The sequence below is a fragment of the Carlito syrichta genome, unplaced genomic scaffold (genome assembly GCF_000164805.1).
Source record: "Carlito syrichta isolate Samal-C Ts95f unplaced genomic scaffold, Tarsius_syrichta-2.0.1 Scaffold315198, whole genome shotgun sequence".
Taxonomy (NCBI): domain Eukaryota; kingdom Metazoa; phylum Chordata; class Mammalia; order Primates; family Tarsiidae; genus Carlito; species Carlito syrichta.
This window is the reverse complement of record NW_007259294.1, coordinates 160,226-178,771: the sequence shown is the minus strand read 5'-3', so window position 1 is coordinate 178,771 and position 18,546 is coordinate 160,226. Positions and strand designations below refer to the sequence as shown.

Genomic DNA, 18,546 nt, shown 5'->3' with positions numbered 1-18,546 from the left:
AGTGCTGAGGTTGAAAAAATCTAGTTTAAACCAAGGTTTAAACACCTTAAATAATTGCTGAAATGTCTGTTAGCTTCCACACCCTCCGGCCCTACCACAGAGGGGACAGCAAGGGCTGAAGATGACCTCTTATCTCGTTCCCTTATCCTCTCTGTTGGAGACACTGCCCTGAAGGAAGGACAGAGCTCACACCTCCACAAAGCCACAGGGTCAGACGTGGCACTGCCTTTTCTTTAAGAGTAGTGAGATTAAGCTGGGCTCGGTGGCTCAGCCTGTAATCCCGTGCCTTTGGGAGGCTGAGGTGAGTGGATTGCCTGAGCCCGCGGGTTCGAGACCCGCCTGGGCAGCGAGACCTCATCTCTACAATAAATAAAAAAATCAGCTGGGCATGGAAGCGCATGCCTGTAATTCCGGCTACTTGGAAGGCTGAGGCAGAAGGATCGCCGGAGCCCAGCAGGTTGAGGTTGCAGTGGCCAGGAGCGGCCGCTGCACTCCAGTCTGGGCGACAGAGTAAGACTCCAACTCAAAAAAAAAGAAAGAAAGGAGTAGTGAGATTAACAATGACAACATGCAACATGTGGGTGACACTTTCCATTTTCCTTTACATTTCCTGTCCACTATATCCTCTAAAACAGTCTATGATTGGGGCCCCAGATGCATTTCTAAATAGAAAGTTTTGTGTACCACATCACTGCATAATATTTGAATACTTAAACCAGTGTGAAAACCAGATGTAAGAGACATTTGAGGGAGAACAAAGAAATTGTGAATAGAGACTGAGTATCAGATAATATTTTTAAATATACTATTAATTTTGTTAGGGTTAATAATGGCACCGAGAAGGTACTGCCATGTTTTGGAGGTGTATTCTGAAATATTTAGGGGTGAAATGTCATAACGCCTAAATATTTCTTTAAAAATATCTAAGAAAAAAAATCGCAGCCAAAAAAAGTTGTTCAAGCAAATCTGGCAAAATGTTCACTGTGAAGTTTAGGAGGTGGGAATGTGTTTGTCCCCTACTCTATTCTCCCTACTTCTATGATACTTTTCATCATGAAAAGTTTCACAATGAGGTAAATCACACATTAATTCAGAATATACCAATGCATAGTAAAACTCAGAATTCAGGATAAATTTCATTTTAGGTTGAGCTAAATTTTTACCATGGAAAAGGACCAGGTAAACAAAAAGTTAAACATGATCACATGGGAAACACTCACCAACTCCAGGAAACCGCTTTCTAAATCCTCAGCTGCATCCGTTCAACACAACACATAACTAATCAATGAGCTGGTCCACCCATCAATGCTGCGCATCTCTTCTTGATACTTTCGGAGAGATATGGGGATGTTTTCCTATGTTACAAATACACCAGGGCTTTTTAGCTGTGGCACTATCAGCATTTGGGGGCTGGATAATTCTTTGTGGTTGGGGCTGTCCCATGCAATGCAGGATATTGAGCAGCATCCCTGGCCTCTACCCACTAGATGCCAGTGCCACCATCCCCCCCCGCCCCATATTGATAGCCCAGAATATCTCCAGACATGGCCAAATGTCCCCTGGGGACAGAATAGCCCCTGGGTGAGAACCACCAAAATGTATGAACGCAATGAAACCATTTATTTGAAATGCTCCATAAAGCAGTCTTTCCACCAAGCAAGTTGACTTTCCATGTGTAATCTGTTATGTCACCTGTTTTTGTCACTTGGCCATATATTGCAATTTCCATTTAAATATACTCCTAGAACATAATCAGAGGGTTATCCCTTTGTCAAGTAGCTTAAATTCTACTGAAAGACATGTAGTTTGCCTCCCTCTTTTGTTACTATAGAAAATGCTGCAACATTCACTTTGCCGCTAAATCTCACCCATTTCCTTAAGCTAAATTCCTAGACATGAATCCATGGAGTCACAGATACCTTTTGATACATAATGCCAAGTCACTTCATAAAAGAGGTACCAAGTTACACTTCCACCACTGGAGGAGGTAAGTGCCTGTTTCCCCAGCCCTTTTCAACACTGGGAATTACTTTTTCTTTTTCCTTTTTTTTTTTTTTTTTGAGTTGGAGTCTCACTCTTGTCACCCAGGTTGGAGTGCAGTGGCACACTCATGGCTACTGCAGCCTCAACCTGCTGGACTTAGGCAATCTTCCACCTCAGGCTTCTAAGTAGTTGGAACTACAGACTCATGCCACCATGCCCAGCTAGTTTTTGTGATTTACTGTAAAAACAAGGTCTCGTCAAGTTGCCCAGGCTGGTCTCAAACCCCCAGTCTCAAGCAATCCCCTCACCTCAGCCTCCCAAAGTGCTGGGCTTATAGGCTAAGCCACCGTGCCCAGTCTATTCTTTATTTTCCAAAAACTGTAGTGTCAACCTAATATGTTTTTAAAATGGTACTCTTGTTCATGTTATTTTTTTTATTATCAGTAAGTGTAATACTTCGTATGTTTACTGTCATCTGTACAAAGTCTCTGATTTTCTAGTTCATGGTCTCAGCCCACTTTTGTATTCGGAGTGCTCTTTCTTATTGAATTGTAAAAGGTCTTTACAATTATTATTTATCGAAGATAATACTTTGGGGTCAGACATGTAACAAATATTTTTCTCAGTTTTTAGTGTGCTTTTTATTTTGCTTATAAAGATTTCTTAAGTACAGAAATTTTCTATGTATATCTAGTCAAAATCTTTCCCTTTATGATTTCTGACTTTCACATCATATCTAAATAGCCTTTCTCACCTCAGCATTACCCTGATATGACTATATATTTTATTTTAGAACATTTAAGGATTCATTAGATATATAAATCTTTAATCCATTGTTGATATACACCATAAAGCAGAAATAATTTGTTATTATTTTAAAACAAACAGCCAGTTTTCCCAGCATCATTTACTGATTGACCTCTTCCTCACTGATTACTAATCATTACTTTACCATAGTCTAAGTACTATGTTTACATTTAAGGCTGTTTCTAGACTTTCTACTCAGTGTTAGTGACCTCTATTCCTATGTCAGTACCACGCTAACTTAAATACCTTGTTTACGATATTTTAAAATCTCTAGTCAGGCAAATCACCCTTTATTAATCTTCTTTTAAAAAGTTTTGACTATTCTCACTCATTTATTTTTCTAGCAGAATTTTAGAATCATATTCCATCCTATTGGGATTTTGGCTAGAATTATGCTAGATTTATAGATTATTTCTAGGATAATTGACATTTTTACAATTTTGAGTCATGCTGTCCCAGAATATGGCAAGGTCCTCTGTTTTTTCTGTTCTTCTTTAGCATTCCTTGGAAAAGTCTTGTCCTTTTCTTATATACATTCAGCACTTTTATTGCTACATTTATTTCTGTATTTGATATTTTTATTGGTATTCTAGTTGAGATGTTGTTTCCATTACCATAAAATGATGTGCATTCAATAGAGTATTTACTCCTGGCCAGACATCCCACTGTATACTTTTCATTCAATGTGATGCTTTTGTAACTAGTTATTGCTGATATACAAGGAAAGTTACTGACCTTTATATGTTAATTTTGTAAGGCCTCCTAGTGAATTATCTTATTAGTTCTATCAATCTTCAGCTGATTCTCTGCCGGTGGAGGGTTTTATGATGTCCATCCATTTTCTTGGATTAGCTAATTCACCTGCCGTGTCTCACTCCCACTGCCTTGTGACCAAAGGGTTCAAGCTCTGCTAACTGCTCTCCTATACCTAGAATTGGTGGCTCCAGTCACACCAGAACCACGTGCCAACCCACCTCACTTACCAGAGCCCCTTTGACCGGCACTTGCAAGAAGCAGTGACTCTTTTTTTTTTTTTTTGAGAAAGCAGAATTCATTGAGAGGACAGAAAACCTCCCAGAGCGGGAGGGGACCCCAGGGGTTGCCCAGAAGCAGTGATTTTTAACTGGTTGTCCTTCCCTCTCTCTTTAGTTTCAGGTCACCCTCCAGCAGACACGAGTTTGTCTCCTCTCCTGGTAGGAATTACCATGCATCGTCGGGAATTTTTTTTTTTTTGAGTTGGAGTCTCACTCTGTCACCCAGACTGGAGTACAGTGGCCGCTCCCGGCCACTGCAACCTCGACCTGCTGGGCTCCGGCGATCCTTCCTCCTCAGCCTTCCAAGTAGCCGGAATTACAGGCATGCGCTACCACACCCGGTTGATTTTTTGATTTATTGTAGAGATGAGGTCTCGCTGCCCAGGCGGGTCTCGAACCCGCGGGCTCAGGCAATCCACTCACCTCAGCCTCCCAAAGGTGCGGGATTACAGGCTGAGGCACCGAGCCCAGCTAAGGGAATTTTTTTTTTAATTACCCTAAATCAACCAAACAATCTATCTTCTGAGCCACAGAATGGATGGTGGTCAACACTAATCACAGACTCTCAGGCCAGGCAGCCTCGGCCAGAATCCCAGTGATGCTGCTTACTGGGGCTCACCAATCTTTCTGGGCCTCAGTTTCCTCCTCCGTGACAAGGGGTTAATAGCCATACCTACCTCTACGAGTGGAAGAGATGATTAAATGGTTAATAACATAAAGCATTTGGAAAAGTGTCCAGCACAGAGTATTATATTTATATATAAATGCTGTCTCCTTCTTCACTGAGCCAGAATTCATTTATCTTTTATCCTGGGGCTGGTGCAATCTTTTCTCAGGATAATACTCATCTGCTGGGTTAATGACCTCACGGGTCATAGATTTAAAAGGCTAATCCTTAACACCCTGTTGCATACCATGCTTTAAATTGACCAGAGCCTTGGTCAATTACCAGCCCTGCCTTTACAAGTGGTATGGGCTGCCTACATGGTCAGCGGTGGCCTCTACAGGTCCCTTTCTCCTATACCAGGAGAACCAAAGCCTGGGACTCAAGGAACCCCATCCTTCTCAGATGATTCCAAAGAGGCTCAGGCTGCATAGCCAGACTTTTCTGACATGATTTGGAGCAATATGCCTAAAGCTCTACAGCTGGAAGAGGACTTTCACCACCCCCCAACCCTAACTCTAACCCCTGCCCCACCATTAGTTGAGCTATTCTTGCTTGAGAGCTAAGAAACACTCCTTTGACCTTCAAAGGCTCCCCGTAGGTGAGGTGACAGAAAGGCATGTTTCCTATTGCTGCCCTGCCCCAGTGCCTTGTCCCCATGGCATGGCTCATGGTTTCCACTCATCCCAGTCCCAGACCAATCAGATTCACTTTCACCCTTGGACTCCAACCTGAAACACTTCATTTTTTTTTTTAACATACTGTGGCAAGATAAATATAACATAAATTTACCACTTTATTTCATTTTAATTTACCTTTTACTATTATTAATTTTTTTTGTTTTAATTTTACTTTCCTTTTTCTCAGTCCAAATTTTATTATTTTCTAAGAAGGAGTCTTGCTATGTTACCCAGGTTGGTCTCAAACTCCTGGGTTCAAGCAATCCTCCCTCCTTGGCCTCCCAAGTAGCTGGGAATGCAGATGCAAGCCCCCACGCCAGACAAAATTTGGCACAGTTTAAAGTGTACAATCTAGTGGCATTAAGTCCATTCACGATGCTGTACAAGCTGTCACAGCAATCTAGTTCTAGAACTTTTTTTATCACCCCACATAGGAAACCCTGTGCCCATTCCACAGCCACTTCCCATTCCTCCCTCCTCCTAGCCTCTGGCAACCACTAACCTAGATTTGCTTCTTTGGAATGTTTCATATAAATGGAATCACACAATAGGTAGTCTTTGTACCTGGCTTCTTTCACTCAGCATAACGTTTTCCAGTTTCCTCCATGTTGTAGCATGTGCCAGTACTGCATTCCTTTTCATGGCTGGCTCGTATTCCATCGTATGGACATACCATACTCTGTTGACCTATTCCTCTGTTTATGGACAAGTGGGCTGTTTCCACCTTTTGGCTATCGTGACTTTAGTTAACTGCTAGTCTTTAATTCTAGGTTCTAACATTAGTTGCTGGAAGGCTGGGACAAGGCCACCAAATGGTTCCTTCAGTTGCTCCCTGCCTTGGGCAGTCCGATTTGTTCCTTCCCAAAGTCTTTGCAAAAGACTGAGATCAAGGTGATGTTCCACGCCAAATCCCACCTTCCTGGACGGAGAAACAGGCAGAAGACTTGGCTGGCTCAATTCCTCAATATACTGGAGTGTTTGTGTTTTTTATGTTGCTTTACTGATGTTCAGTGAGGACTTCAAATAGGTTCATATTTGAATCAAAGGCATCATTTAGATCATCCCATTTAATCCACACAACAACCCTCTGAGGCAGGGTTATTATCACCTTGCTCCCAAAGAGGAAGAGTCAGAGAGATCAAGCTGCACTTGGGTCTCAGGCTCCCGATTTTAGTGCTTTTTCTTCCCTCTAGTTCCATCCCCAACATCTCACCAATACTGATTCATGTCCCATCAGCTCATTTTCATGTATTTACCCAACCGGTTCCCTATCTTAGTACACAAAATTCTAAAGTGAGAATAGGCTGGGTGCAGTGGCTCACGCCTGTAATTCCAGCAATTTGTGGGGTTGAGACAGGAGAATCTCTTGAGGCTAGAAGTTTGAGACTAGCCTGGGCAACATAGCAAGACCCCAATCTATATAATTTTCTTTTCTTTTTTTCCTGAGTAGGGGTCTCACTCTGTCACTCAGGCTAGAGTACAGTAGCATGATCATGGTTCCTGGGCTCAGGTGATCCTTACACTTCAGCCTCCCAGGTAGCTGGGACTACAGGTGTGTACCACCATACCCAGCTAATTTTTTTATTTTTGTAGAGACGAGGTCTCATTATATTGCCTAGGCTGGTTCAATTTTCTTTAAAAATAAAAATTAAAAATACAGTGAGAATAATCTATGCTTAACCAGATTGCAGGTCTAAATAAACCTAATTTCCTTACAAGAAAAAAATGGAGATGCTGAGAGGCCACCAGATATGACATCTCTAAGGTCAACCTCCACTCCCAATACACACACGTGGTAGCACCTGAGTGCAGAGCTCTTTGGACAGGCCCAGCTGCTGGTTCCATAAAGTTCTCTCTTTAGACTATGCTGAAGGGCCATGAGGGTGCCCTTAGAAGCCACACCCACCCCAGACTGAGGGCAGTTAACAAAAGACACCATGTAAGGCCCCAGTGGGGTGGGTGCAATGGAAGACAGGGCTGGAAGAGAGGACCCAAGACCCCTGTTGGAAGGTGGGAGAAGCCTAGGAGTTGGCTGGATCCTTGCTCTGTGCCCAAGTACTGCTTCTACTCAAGAGGCAAGCGTGTGCCTTCAAACTGAGGAGGCCAGTAAGATATCAACAGCTTCTTGCCAGCAAAAGTAGCTCTCCCAGCCTCTGGATTCCTTTGCTCCATTTCTAGGGGATGGCCCACGGCAGTAGTGGGCTGGAGTTGCCTCACATGGGCTCTGAGAGCCAACTGTGCACACCTCTTCGTAATGTTACATTCAGTGGCATCACGCTGGGTAGCCTGAAACCGGCTGTAGGGGGAATAGTTACACCAAGGAAAATGTTAAATGCTACAAGTCAGGCCCCTCTCCCAGCCTAGCCAGTGGCTACATATTTACCAGCATCTGCAAAGGAAGCTGTTGCCAGAGGTGGCAGGAGAATGGACAGGCATCTCTGAAGAGGAGGAAACTCTAGCAGGAGGAGAAGGTCATTCCTACCACAGAGAGCCAGGGAGGGGAGGGCCCTGGCAAACACCTGGTCCCACCCTTCCTTCTTCCAGGAAGGCAGAAAAGAAAAGCCATTGCATTGTCCAAATCCTTCGAGTCAGTGAAGTTTCAACCCCCAATCTTCTGGCTCCAAACCAGCATTCCTCCCACAGAACCAAGGGGCCTCCACAAAACCAAACAACTTGCAGATCAAGAACTCTCCTTGAGTTGAGAGACAGAAGGGCAAGGGAAAGCAGGTGTCCTTCTCTTAGCCCTGAATGTCGGGGTCTCCACAACCAGAAAGTAGGTGTGTGTGGGGGAGCCTTGGGCATAACATCCTTGTCAAACGGGTGGTCCCCTCTCCTTTCCTATCTGCTTCCCTCCTGGCATCCCTGGCCCCAGACCTCCCACGGGCACCATGTTTCTCACCTCCCTGCCCCATGACGGCTTACCAGCTAGCTCAGTGAGCAGGTGAAGAACATTCCCTGAGTGAGCTGGCCCTTCAAGGAGGTAAGTTCAGGGTAAGGTTATGTCCATCAGCTTTCAGAACAGATTCTCAGCTGATTAATTCTCCTCTGTTATGCAGGCAAAAGTAAATAAGCTTTTCTCAGGCAGCCTCATACAGAGACCTTCCCTATGCAAACACGGCAAGAGTGGACAGGTTTGGAAGGCCCACTTCCCAGGGGGCCCTTCTGGCCTCCTGCCATCATGTCTCAGCCGCTGAGACCAGGCAAGCCCAGTCTCTCTGTGGTGAGAGGCCCCACAGTCCAGCACTTGGGTCTCAGAGATGGCTTGTGTTCTCTGGAGACAGCATCAGAGGATCTGGGCATCCGGAGACACCCAGAATAGGTCGGCAAGGGTCTGATGAGAGCTACAACAAGCATCACTACAAGCTCCCAACCCGCTCACTCAGCCCCTCTGTGAGGAAAGCACTATTTTATAAGCGTGTTTATGTGCTGCTTACTTCGGTTTAAATCATGTTTTTAAAAATATGTAACAAAATCAAAGAGAGTCAGAAAGTTACTTAACCAAGCAGGGATAAGAAAGACATTTCAAAAGAGCATGTTACAAGTATTTATAAGAAGCTGCTCAGGAATCACTGAGAACTTCTAATGCTTTACACCAGCTTCTTGTAGCCTATGTAGAAATCTCATGAGTATTTTCCCCCTTTTTTACCCATTTGCTCTCTTCTGATTTGGAAGGCGAAAAGCCAAAACCCTGTGTAAGAAATGCAAAGTCAAGCTGCAAGAACTAGAAAAATGAGAAGCTTGTGACAGAGACAGAGAGAGAGATCATTAAGGTCTGTCTAGCCCCTGGATGAGCTGTGCATGCAGCCTCTGCTGGAAGCCTTGGCCCTCAACATGTGCACAGCCTTAAGATCTTGTCCAGGTGAGTGCCACGTGGGCAAGTCACTGTCAGCGAGGCAACAACGGATATCACATTAGGGAGACCAAGAGTCAAGATTCCACTGAAGTGTCTTCCAGCTTCAAAATTGCTCTCCCTTAGGCCCAAACTAAACTGGGATGTTCTTTGAATTATGCTGTGACAGAGACAGCTTCCTCTCCTCACCCCCACCTTAGCTCTGTCATCCAGTCTTCCAGGTACCCTGTGACGCCACTTCCTTCAAACTTCTCATCCCCTGAAAATGGCTCAACCGAAGGTCTCTGAAGACTCTGCAAACAACAATAGTGACTTCGGCTTCCCCAGTGTGGCTTCTGGCGGTCTCTGAAATGCCTTTCTGTGCTTTCCTATTTAGGGCTGTTTGTGGACTATGCAGAGGCAAGTTCAGAGTCTCTTTCCTCTCAGGTTCCCAGTGCACTGCCAACACGCTCCAAAATCCAGTCTTCATCCTAAACCACAAAGGTCTGCATCTCCCCCACACCTCCCACAGTCCTATCTGGAAAAAGAAAGGGTTCCCAGAGCTGGTAGACACGTCTGTGTTGGGGCCTCACTGTCACTTTCTGCCTCCTCCTGCCCCAAGGACCAGTACTCATGTGTCCCTAGAAACAGGACTCTGGGTACAGGCCTGACTGCTGTCAGTAGAGCACCCCAGGCAGTGGAACTCTGTGCCCCCATGTGCCCAAAGCTGGGGCTGCACAATCTCTCCTGCACCAAGGACTGGTGCAGTCCATGGGTCTTTCCACAGAATAACACTTCTCATGCTAAAATGAAATACATAGGACTGCCAAGGAAACTACTAATACTGAAATACAGTTATCTGAATACTTTTAAAGACCCAGATTGATGGTATAGCTATGTTGTGTGTGTGTTTCTTTATTATTGATTATAAATCAGGATCTAGCAGTGGGCCTGGTAATTCTGTGATTTGGAAGCACTAAGGAGCATACACAATATTTTATGATATCTGTACCAACTGTGGTGTGATAGGAAAACAGCTGTGATTTCTACTGGTGACCAGGCTGCAGGTGCGGCCCACTGCCGTGCTTGCAGCCTCCCTTCAGCATGGAGGAAATACTTTCAGTTAGAGGTGAATGAAAGTGAAGATGTGATTCTCTTCCCACCCTGCTCATGGGCCCCCCTGAATGCTGTTTAGGACCCCCATGCCCAAGAGATCCTTTTTTATCCCCAGCACCCCACTCCTTTCTTCTCTGTCACCCCAGGAAGGAGTTACACACCCCTGGCGTGGAGGCTGTTGGACTGGCAGGCAGCTGGCGGACAAGTAGGAGGAGCCTAATTTTCAGGGCTCCAGGCTTGGAGAGCGCACCATCAAAACCTTGTCTCTTTTATGAGTTTTGTGAGAGGACGTCACACACACACCAAAAAGTGCCCTGTGGCTCCAGCCTCTTCAATGCAAACCAGGGGGTACCCTGCACACTGAGCAGAGCCCAGATAGTGGTTACAGAGGAGTTGGGGTACTTTAATGTCCTCTCCCCACTTCCCCCCTCCCAGCCCCAGCACACAGCAAAAGTGAGACTGAGAAGCGAGGGGACCGTTTACCTTCAGGCTCTTCCACACTGCTGGCCGCAGTCGTTGGCGGGGCTACAGGGATCTCTTTGCAAGGTCAGGACAGGAAGGAAGAGAAACAAGGTAAAGAAGACATTATTTTTGATCTGAGAATGAGTCCAGCACAGGCTCCTCTCAACTTTGTAGGATCCTCCCTTCTCTTTCCCACTCCTCGGGCTCGAGAAAAGAAAAGTCAGGGGGAAGAAGTAGTTGGCGACAGCATCCTGGGCATGTTGCACTGTTCTCCTTTGGATGCCATCCCTTGGCCTGGCAGGGATGTTGATGGCTCTTGGTTTCACAGGGGAGGGTGCAGGAGTGAGCCAGCGTGTGCGTCTTACTTGGGCTCTGCCGTTTGTGTGTCATGAACTGGCTTAGCCCCTGGGTGGCCAGAGGAGCTTCCTCGGGTCCCTCTGTCATGATGATGTGCCCCCCTGGGCCCTGCTCACCTCTGAGCTCGACTCACAGATGGAGAAGGACCCATGGCAGGGGTGGCATGTGAGGGGACTGGGAACCTGCCCCACGGGAGTTTCTCACATGTGCAGAGAAGTGTCTGCACCACTGCCCAGGTTCCCATTCCCATGGGTCATATCTCACAAGCTAAGGCATTTTCTTATGGGCAGAATGGCACTGAAAACTGAGAAGATGAAAGGGCCCGATAAAGGCATGAGCTTTATTTTGATTATTCTCTTTCTGCTTAGAATAGCAATTCGTTCCTGCTGTTTTCTGAACCTACCCTGTGCTCCAAAAAGGTGACGAGGTTCAGGCAGCCTTCACTGTTCATTGATTCAGTGCCCAGTGTCAAAGCTCAGGCTCCCTCTTTCTGGGCAGGGCCAAACCATGGATCAAAAAATCCCTAAGAGGAAGGGACTCATGTCCCTTGCTGAGTGACTATGAACTCTATTGACTCTGGCCAGCATCTGACTCTTTAGGGTAAGACTTCTGGCCCCCAGATTCTAGATCAGCTAGAACGTGTGACTTGATGAATCAGGATAGAATACTTAGGCCGGGGGCCAAATCTGAGAGTCAGCTGGAAGAGGCAGTCTTTGCATCTTTAGGAGGAACAGGTGGAGGGCACACCCCTCAATCTGGAGTCAAACCTTGCTCCTGGGTGATTCTATTAGCAACCATGACCCACGGGTACCCTATCACATTGAGTCATCAGGAAGCTGGACCTTGTACTAGGCTCTCTTTTGAACCTAAATAATCAGTCTAATCCTGCAAGTCCATAAATGGGTCCAGAGCCAATGGCCACAAGGCCACCCTGGCTACCCAACTTCAGTGCCTCAGGCACACAGGGCGTAGCTTCCCTAGCTGGCTTCCCCCGGCACTATCTGGGCACCTGCAGCTGGTGCCCTTAGGAAAAGCTAGTGGAAGTTCCAGGATGGGAGACCCAGGTCCTAACTGCTGAGTGGAAGTGCTCATGCCAACATCAGCCCATGCTTTGCGAGAGGAAGGGAAAAGACACACAGCATGCTGGAAATTGGGAGTTCCCACTTCCCAAGTATTGAAAGCTTAGACTTTCCTCTTGGGGATCTGAAAGGTTGGTTCCAGTCAGGTCTGAGCAACCTAACAGCTCCCAACTCCCTTAAGAAGGGAGATCTACATTTCCACCCCCCACATGTTTTCATAACCCCAGACTTCCTCCTAGCTGTCTAAAAATGTTCACCTTGCAGCATTGGATGGACAGAAGAGAAGGATTTGGGCAAACTGTGAGATTGACAACTGGGGTTTTGTGAAAACCCCTCCAACCTTGCTCTTCCCTGGATGGGTGCTGAGGCCCTTTCCTGGCTCAGACTTTGGTTATTTGCTATTAGTGACCCCTGAAAATAGCATGTGGGACCCCTCAGGGTTGCTGTTGCTGTTGCCCTCCGAAAGGGCCATGGGCACTGTGCATGAGAGCCTTGCCCAGCTTCTCTCAAAGGCCCTGGGCTTTCAGTCCTTTCTGTTCTGAGTCCACCAGGGCCATGGAGAATGTGATATTCTTGCCGTAACTGCCTCTGGAATGTACCTACTCCAGGTCTGGGGTCAAGGCAGAATGTGGAAAGGGCTGGTGCTTGCTTCCCAGGAGAAGCAAGAGGAGAAGGACTTACTCCCCTTCAGAAATGGAAGACACAGTGTGGGTCAGAACAGACAGCCATGACAGGCTGGCCCTGCTGAGCCCCCGGTTGCTTCTCCAAGAACCCTATAGACTTGGGGGTCTCCCAGGAGGACTCACTGAGCACCAGGCATGGAATTCTGAGATAGTGTACACCAATGAGCACTAAACTGCTGAATCTCAATGACCAACATCCCCAAAGGGCTCAGCCCCCACCCAAGCCGGAGACTTGAACAGCAGGAGACCTCGCACGTACTTATGCAGGGGGCGATAGGAGAGCGGCTCTGCTGGTAGCCTTTGGCGCAGCGGTTGCAGGTGATGCCTGTCACGCCGTCCTTGCAGGGACACTGGCCGGTGGTCTGGTTGCAGGTTTTGCCAGCAGCACCCACGGGGTGGCAATCACAGGCTGTGGAAAACACAGAGGGGGTCAGCAAGGTGGGAGGGGGCTGGTACACAACCTCCTAGGGGAAGAGCAGTGATGGGGGGCAGGCCCAGCCAAACCCACACACACTCCAGAAGCTCCGACACTGGCCACCTGCCTACCTGGAAGTGGGGAATAAAAACCAAGATGGACAGACCTGAAAGGGCTGTTTTGGCAGCAAGAAAGTGCAGTGGGGGAGCCCTTCTGAAACCCTAGGAGGAAGGTCTACATCCAAGTGTGTTTTCAAGAATGCAAAGCCTGAGGCTCTGAGCACACCTGGATGGGAGAGTCAGGATTTGGGGGCACAGCTTCCCAGGACAAGGTCAGTCTACATGTCTTCACTCTTTCCTTGGACAGCTCCCAGCCCCCAGGTTTCCTTGATGATACTGTGGGTGGAAGAGATGGAGTCTGAGGCCTCATGAAGCCCTGGGCTTTGCCAGATCAGAGGGAGTCGTAGGGAAGATGGTGTTCCCAGGCTGCTGTCCCCCCACCCCACTTTGCAGTCAGGTGGTCTGAAGCGTGGACTTCTGGATCACAAGACCCATTCCCAGACTCCCAAGGGCCACAGTGATAAATTAGTTTAAATCCCTGATTAACGTGCAAAGACTGGAGAGGTAGAGGAAACTTCCAGGGCCTAGCAGGAAGGGAAGGACCAAGCTGGGAGGTGAAGCAAGGCCCCGAGCCTTAGATCAGCAGCTTCTGTGCCACAGAACTTGAAAAGGGTAGGGAGATGGGGTTGCCTATCCTGTCATGCTGTGTTTTGAGGCTCCCTGGAGCAGCTAGAGGACCTTGGGGAGCCATCCCCCCAATACCTGATGCTCTGGGCAAGAACAGCTATCCCTGCAGGTGTAGGACACCAGGATTCCCTGCTAACTCCTGCCTCCCTGAACCTGGGCAGTGGACTCAGATTGTGGTGGGGAAGGGGAAGACAGAAGGAAGGAGGAACATGCCCTGCCTACACCCTACTCCCCAAGGAAGCTGGAAGAGGTGGAGGGGGGACTGTCTGCAGGAAGGCATCCTGCCTCAATTTCAGTTGGTGGCTGCTATGTGTTCTTACTCCAAATGGGACAAAAAAATCCAAGAAAACGAGTGAGAGCAGAGATCCTAAAAGAGCCGAATTAGAACCTCCCCACTTCCCCAACAAGCACTGCTTGGCATAAGGGCACAAGTCTGTGGACAGAAATATGGCCTCTCCCAGACAGCCTCGGGCCCAGGAGTGTCCAAGGAGGAGATTTAGGAAGAGGAGGGAGAGAGAGAGGAAAGCAGAAAGGAGAATGATGTGAGGAATCGTTTGTCAAAGCTGTGTCTGGACACACGAAAACTTCTGGAAACACTCGGAGTGAGGGTCCTGGTCATGGGTGCCTCGTCAGGTTAGAGGAGGGCAAGGACACAGGCCCTGGCACTGAAGTCAGCATGCAGGATGGCCTGCCTTCTAGTTCTTGCATCTCAGATCCATGTGAGGTAGATGGAACTATTCCAGTCTTCCCCTTGTAGATGGGAATAATACCTTTTGATAGGAAATAGTCTTCTTAAATCTCTCCTAAATTCAAGTTCATTCGCTATTGGTTGTTTTTTTTTTTTTCCACCCAGTAGTAAGAAGAGACCCAGTCTTGATGGCCCACAGGGGCACACCGAGGAAGAGGATGGTGAGGAAGGGATAGCTGGAAAGGGCCTTGGACCTTTCCCTGTGGCCTCTTAAATTCATCCTGTGATGGAAAGGGAGACTGAGTCTGCATTGTGTGAATGCTGAGGGCCATAGCACAGCCTCTGTCTTAAGCTCCTGATAAGGGTGTGAGCACCAGGTGGATGGGGACTCCAGGGGCCCATGCCAGCTGACCTCCCGTAGCCTGCTGGTAATTCTAAGATTCGTGCCAAGACGTTCTTCCCTTGGTGCTGATGGAACACAGCTGTGCACCAGTAACTTCTGGATCCTCGAACGTGGCTGGAGGGAGGTCACCAAAGGTTGCTCATTCACTGCAGGTTCAGAGCCAAGTCACACACAGACACCACCATTGACCCAGGTCATCTTTATCTTGGCAGTAGCCAGCCCAGAGCAGGACAGCCCATTGTTCTCCCCTGCGGCTCCTCACAGCTGGTGACTTGCTCAGCTGCCTGGGCTGGCACGCTGCCGGAGGAGCCAGGTGCCAGCTGAGGTCCACTGGAGCTGAAGGCCGGCCTCGGTAATGGCAGGGCAGCTCTGTGTCTGCCATGTGCAGAAGGCATTTCCTAAGAGCCCACATTGTGGTCAATTCTATCTGATGCTTACTGCTGGACTTCTGAATCTTCTTCCTAAGATTCTGCAAAGAATCGAACCCATTTGTCTGGTCTAATGGAGGTAGCAAGCTGATGTGTGCTTCCTTCCACAGCACCAAATTATTGTAGGACAGGAAGCCATTGAAGTACCAAAGGGTGGGGAGCCTCAGAAGGACACTCAGAGTATGGTGCCCATCCCCAGGCTCCATCCTGCCCAAGGCAGAGCACTCTCAGCAGCAACCTCCACATCTGGACACCTGTCAACCCCCTTAGCACATCCATATTCTCTCATACGTGTTGTCTCTCTTCTGGTCTCAAAACAACCCTATGAGATGTGTTTGGCTGACAAGGTGAACTGCAGAAAGGGGGTTGTGCATAGAGATGGACATTGCCTGGATCGCTGAGGGTACCACTCAGGGCCCCCTCCCCCCTAGCCTCTCAGGTTGGCCTCCTCTGTACTTCTTGTTCTGCAAGGAGAAATAAGATCATACCTGTTTAGACTAATACAAAGTGGGTTTTCTGTTACTTGCAGCCAAATGCATTCTATTATGTGTGCATAGTACTCATTCTCAATTCCCAGCCAAATGACCTTCAAGTAAGGACTTTCCCCAAAACCTCATGAATAGGGATAGCCCAAATTATAACCTGCTGTGCAAAGGGTGAGTTTCAAGGGGTAGAGAGAGTTGACAGATGACAATGCCCCCATAGTGAGTTCCTCTATAGCTTGGAAAAGAGAATCTAACTAGCAAAGACAAAAGAAGAGCGTCCAAGCCCAAAAAGAAGCCTCAGGCCCTGGCCCTTAGGAAGAGAAAGTTAAAGGAATCCTGTTATAGACCCTCAACCCTGAAATACAAACACAGACACACAAAAATTCCCACTAACTCACACACTTCCACACTCACACATATACTCCAAAACACAGACACAGACACAAACTCTGACTAATCCTCTCCCTCTCCCTCTCTCTCACACACACACACACACACACACATACACACAATTTCTATCTACAAACTCACAGACACATAGGCATACACTCAAACCCATAAAGACACAAACAGACACATACACATATTCCTAAGAACACACATACACATTCAGTGAGCCGCAGAGAGCAGGAAGAGGAGGGGTGGAGTGAGAAAGGGAGTGGGTGGAAGTTAGGTGAATGGAGGCCTTTCCTTTGCAGCGGGAGTCAGGTGAGGGGAATGAACTGAACCTCCCTAATTCTTCTAAGAACACAGTCTGGGTCAGAACGTCTTCTGCCACAGGAAACCTCTTTGGTGACTCCCATTTCCCTGGAAGTCAGCCACTCTTTTCAGAGAGAGGTCAATCCCTTCCATGGCAGGTCATCCCGTCTGCATGAAACAGGCAGCACCTGGTCATGAGAAACAATTTATTTGAGGTTTTTTCCATAAAGAGAAAGGTGAGACCAGACGGAAGCCCAGGTTCCTGAGAACACGGCAGGATTGGGTTTCCCACGAACACGGCAGGCTGGAGTTTCCTGGTGAGATGGAGAACTAGACTGTCCTTGCTCTGGGTCATCAGACAGGGACAGACAGCTCAGATGACCCAAATGGTTTAAGATAGGTGACAGGAGACCTGGTTCTATACCCCCCTCATCCAACAGTGGTCCTGGGTTAGTGCTTTCCTCTCTTCAGACCACACATGGCTCATCTGTAAGAATGTAAGAGGTCTACACTCATGCTAAACTCACTTCCAACTTCACAGAAACCAGGGTGTTGGCCTGCACCCATGGACTGTCATCACCTCTGCTGCCATTCACTGAACTGTCCCTGCTAAGAGGTCAAGGAAAGGGCTCATGGTGCAGCACACATTGGGCCTTACGTGCACCCCTACTGATGGCCCTGCCCCACACCAGCTCCTGCCTGCACTGTGCTGGAGTCTTCTTGTGGAGACTTGGATTGTCAGTGAAGAGGAGGACACCCAGGGACTTCTGAGAGCCCTGGAAAAACTCACCTGAAAGACAGATGCTTCTGATCCCCAGCTTCTTGTGCCCGTGCAGCTGCCTCTCCCATTCTCTCTGATGCCCTCTGTCCTGGATCCCCAGAAGCCCATTGCCTCTGTGGGGAAGGGGATGCATCCTGAGGGTGGTCCCCTTTCCACTGCGGCTCATACTGTGGCTTTCTGGAAGTCCATCCTGGGCTCCTATCAAGAGGTCTGGCTACTTTTTCTGAGGATCCTGGCTCCACAGGCTCTCAGGGTCAGGAAGGACCCTCAAATGGCAGTGATTCCAAAGCATAAGCTTGTGGAGGAGATTAGAGCCAGCTTGGCATGAGTCCCTCTGGAGCAGCTTCAGACAGGACAGGTGAGACAGAACAGCTGTGACACCTACCCTCACTTCAGACATTGCCACAGCTACCACTCATAGCTTCTAGCCTGGTCTTGTGTTACGGGCTGAATGGTATCCCCCCTGCCACACACAATGCATACATTGAAGCTCTAACCCCAAGCATCTCAGGAGCGGGTATGTTTGGACATAGGGCCCTTTAAAGAGGTAATTTAAAATGAGGTCATTTGGGTGAGGCTTAATCCAACAGGACTGGTGTCCTTACAAGAAGAAGTGATTGGGACACGGACACACAGTGGGAAGACATCCCTCCTAGTCCTCACAAGGCTTCCAAGGCACTGAGGAATGCAACAGGCAGAGAAATCACTCTGCTCGGAATTCTGTAACATTGCTCTCGCAGGGAGTGTGGGAATCTTGCCAGGTTCCCCCAGGGATGGCTGATCCCTGGAGCCAATCCTGAGGCCCCATGGGACTCCAAGGCCTGCAGCTCATGCCAAGGGCTGCATCTGTCTATTGGGTTAGGGAGGAACTTTCTCTTCTGCTATAAGTAGGCCTGGTCTGGGCACCTGGATGCCATCCATGAGAAAGCAGGGGTGGGTGGGACCCTGCAGACAGGCCATGCTATGTGGGCCAGGCTGATCTCTGGCTGCTATAGAGGTCAGGGAGGAGGAGGACTGGGGTATGAGTGATACAGTGACAGCAGTCCACAGAAAGCAAAGGCCTGCATCTTCAGAGAAAATTGGCATCCAAAGGCTCTCCATGGTCCCATAGCTCTTGTGGGTGTCAGGTCTCTTAGGAGAACCCTAGAGGGACCACCCTGGGTGGCACTGGGGAAAGGATGATGTGAGACACAAAGGGCTGTTTAAG

General features: G+C 48.0%; 1 protein-coding gene across 1 annotated transcript in view; it reads right to left on the bottom strand.

Moving 5' to 3' along the window:
* Positions 1–18,546, bottom strand: part of NTN1 (netrin 1) — a 206,007-nt gene that overhangs the window by 39,014 nt on the left and 148,447 nt on the right. The window contains exons 10-11 of the mRNA XM_021706141.1: positions 12,954–13,103; positions 10,597–10,650 (exon numbers count right to left, since the gene is read on the bottom strand). Coding sequence (XP_021561816.1) covers positions 10,597–10,650; positions 12,954–13,103 — 204 coding nt within the window. The remainder of the gene's footprint in view (positions 1–10,596; positions 10,651–12,953; positions 13,104–18,546) is intronic.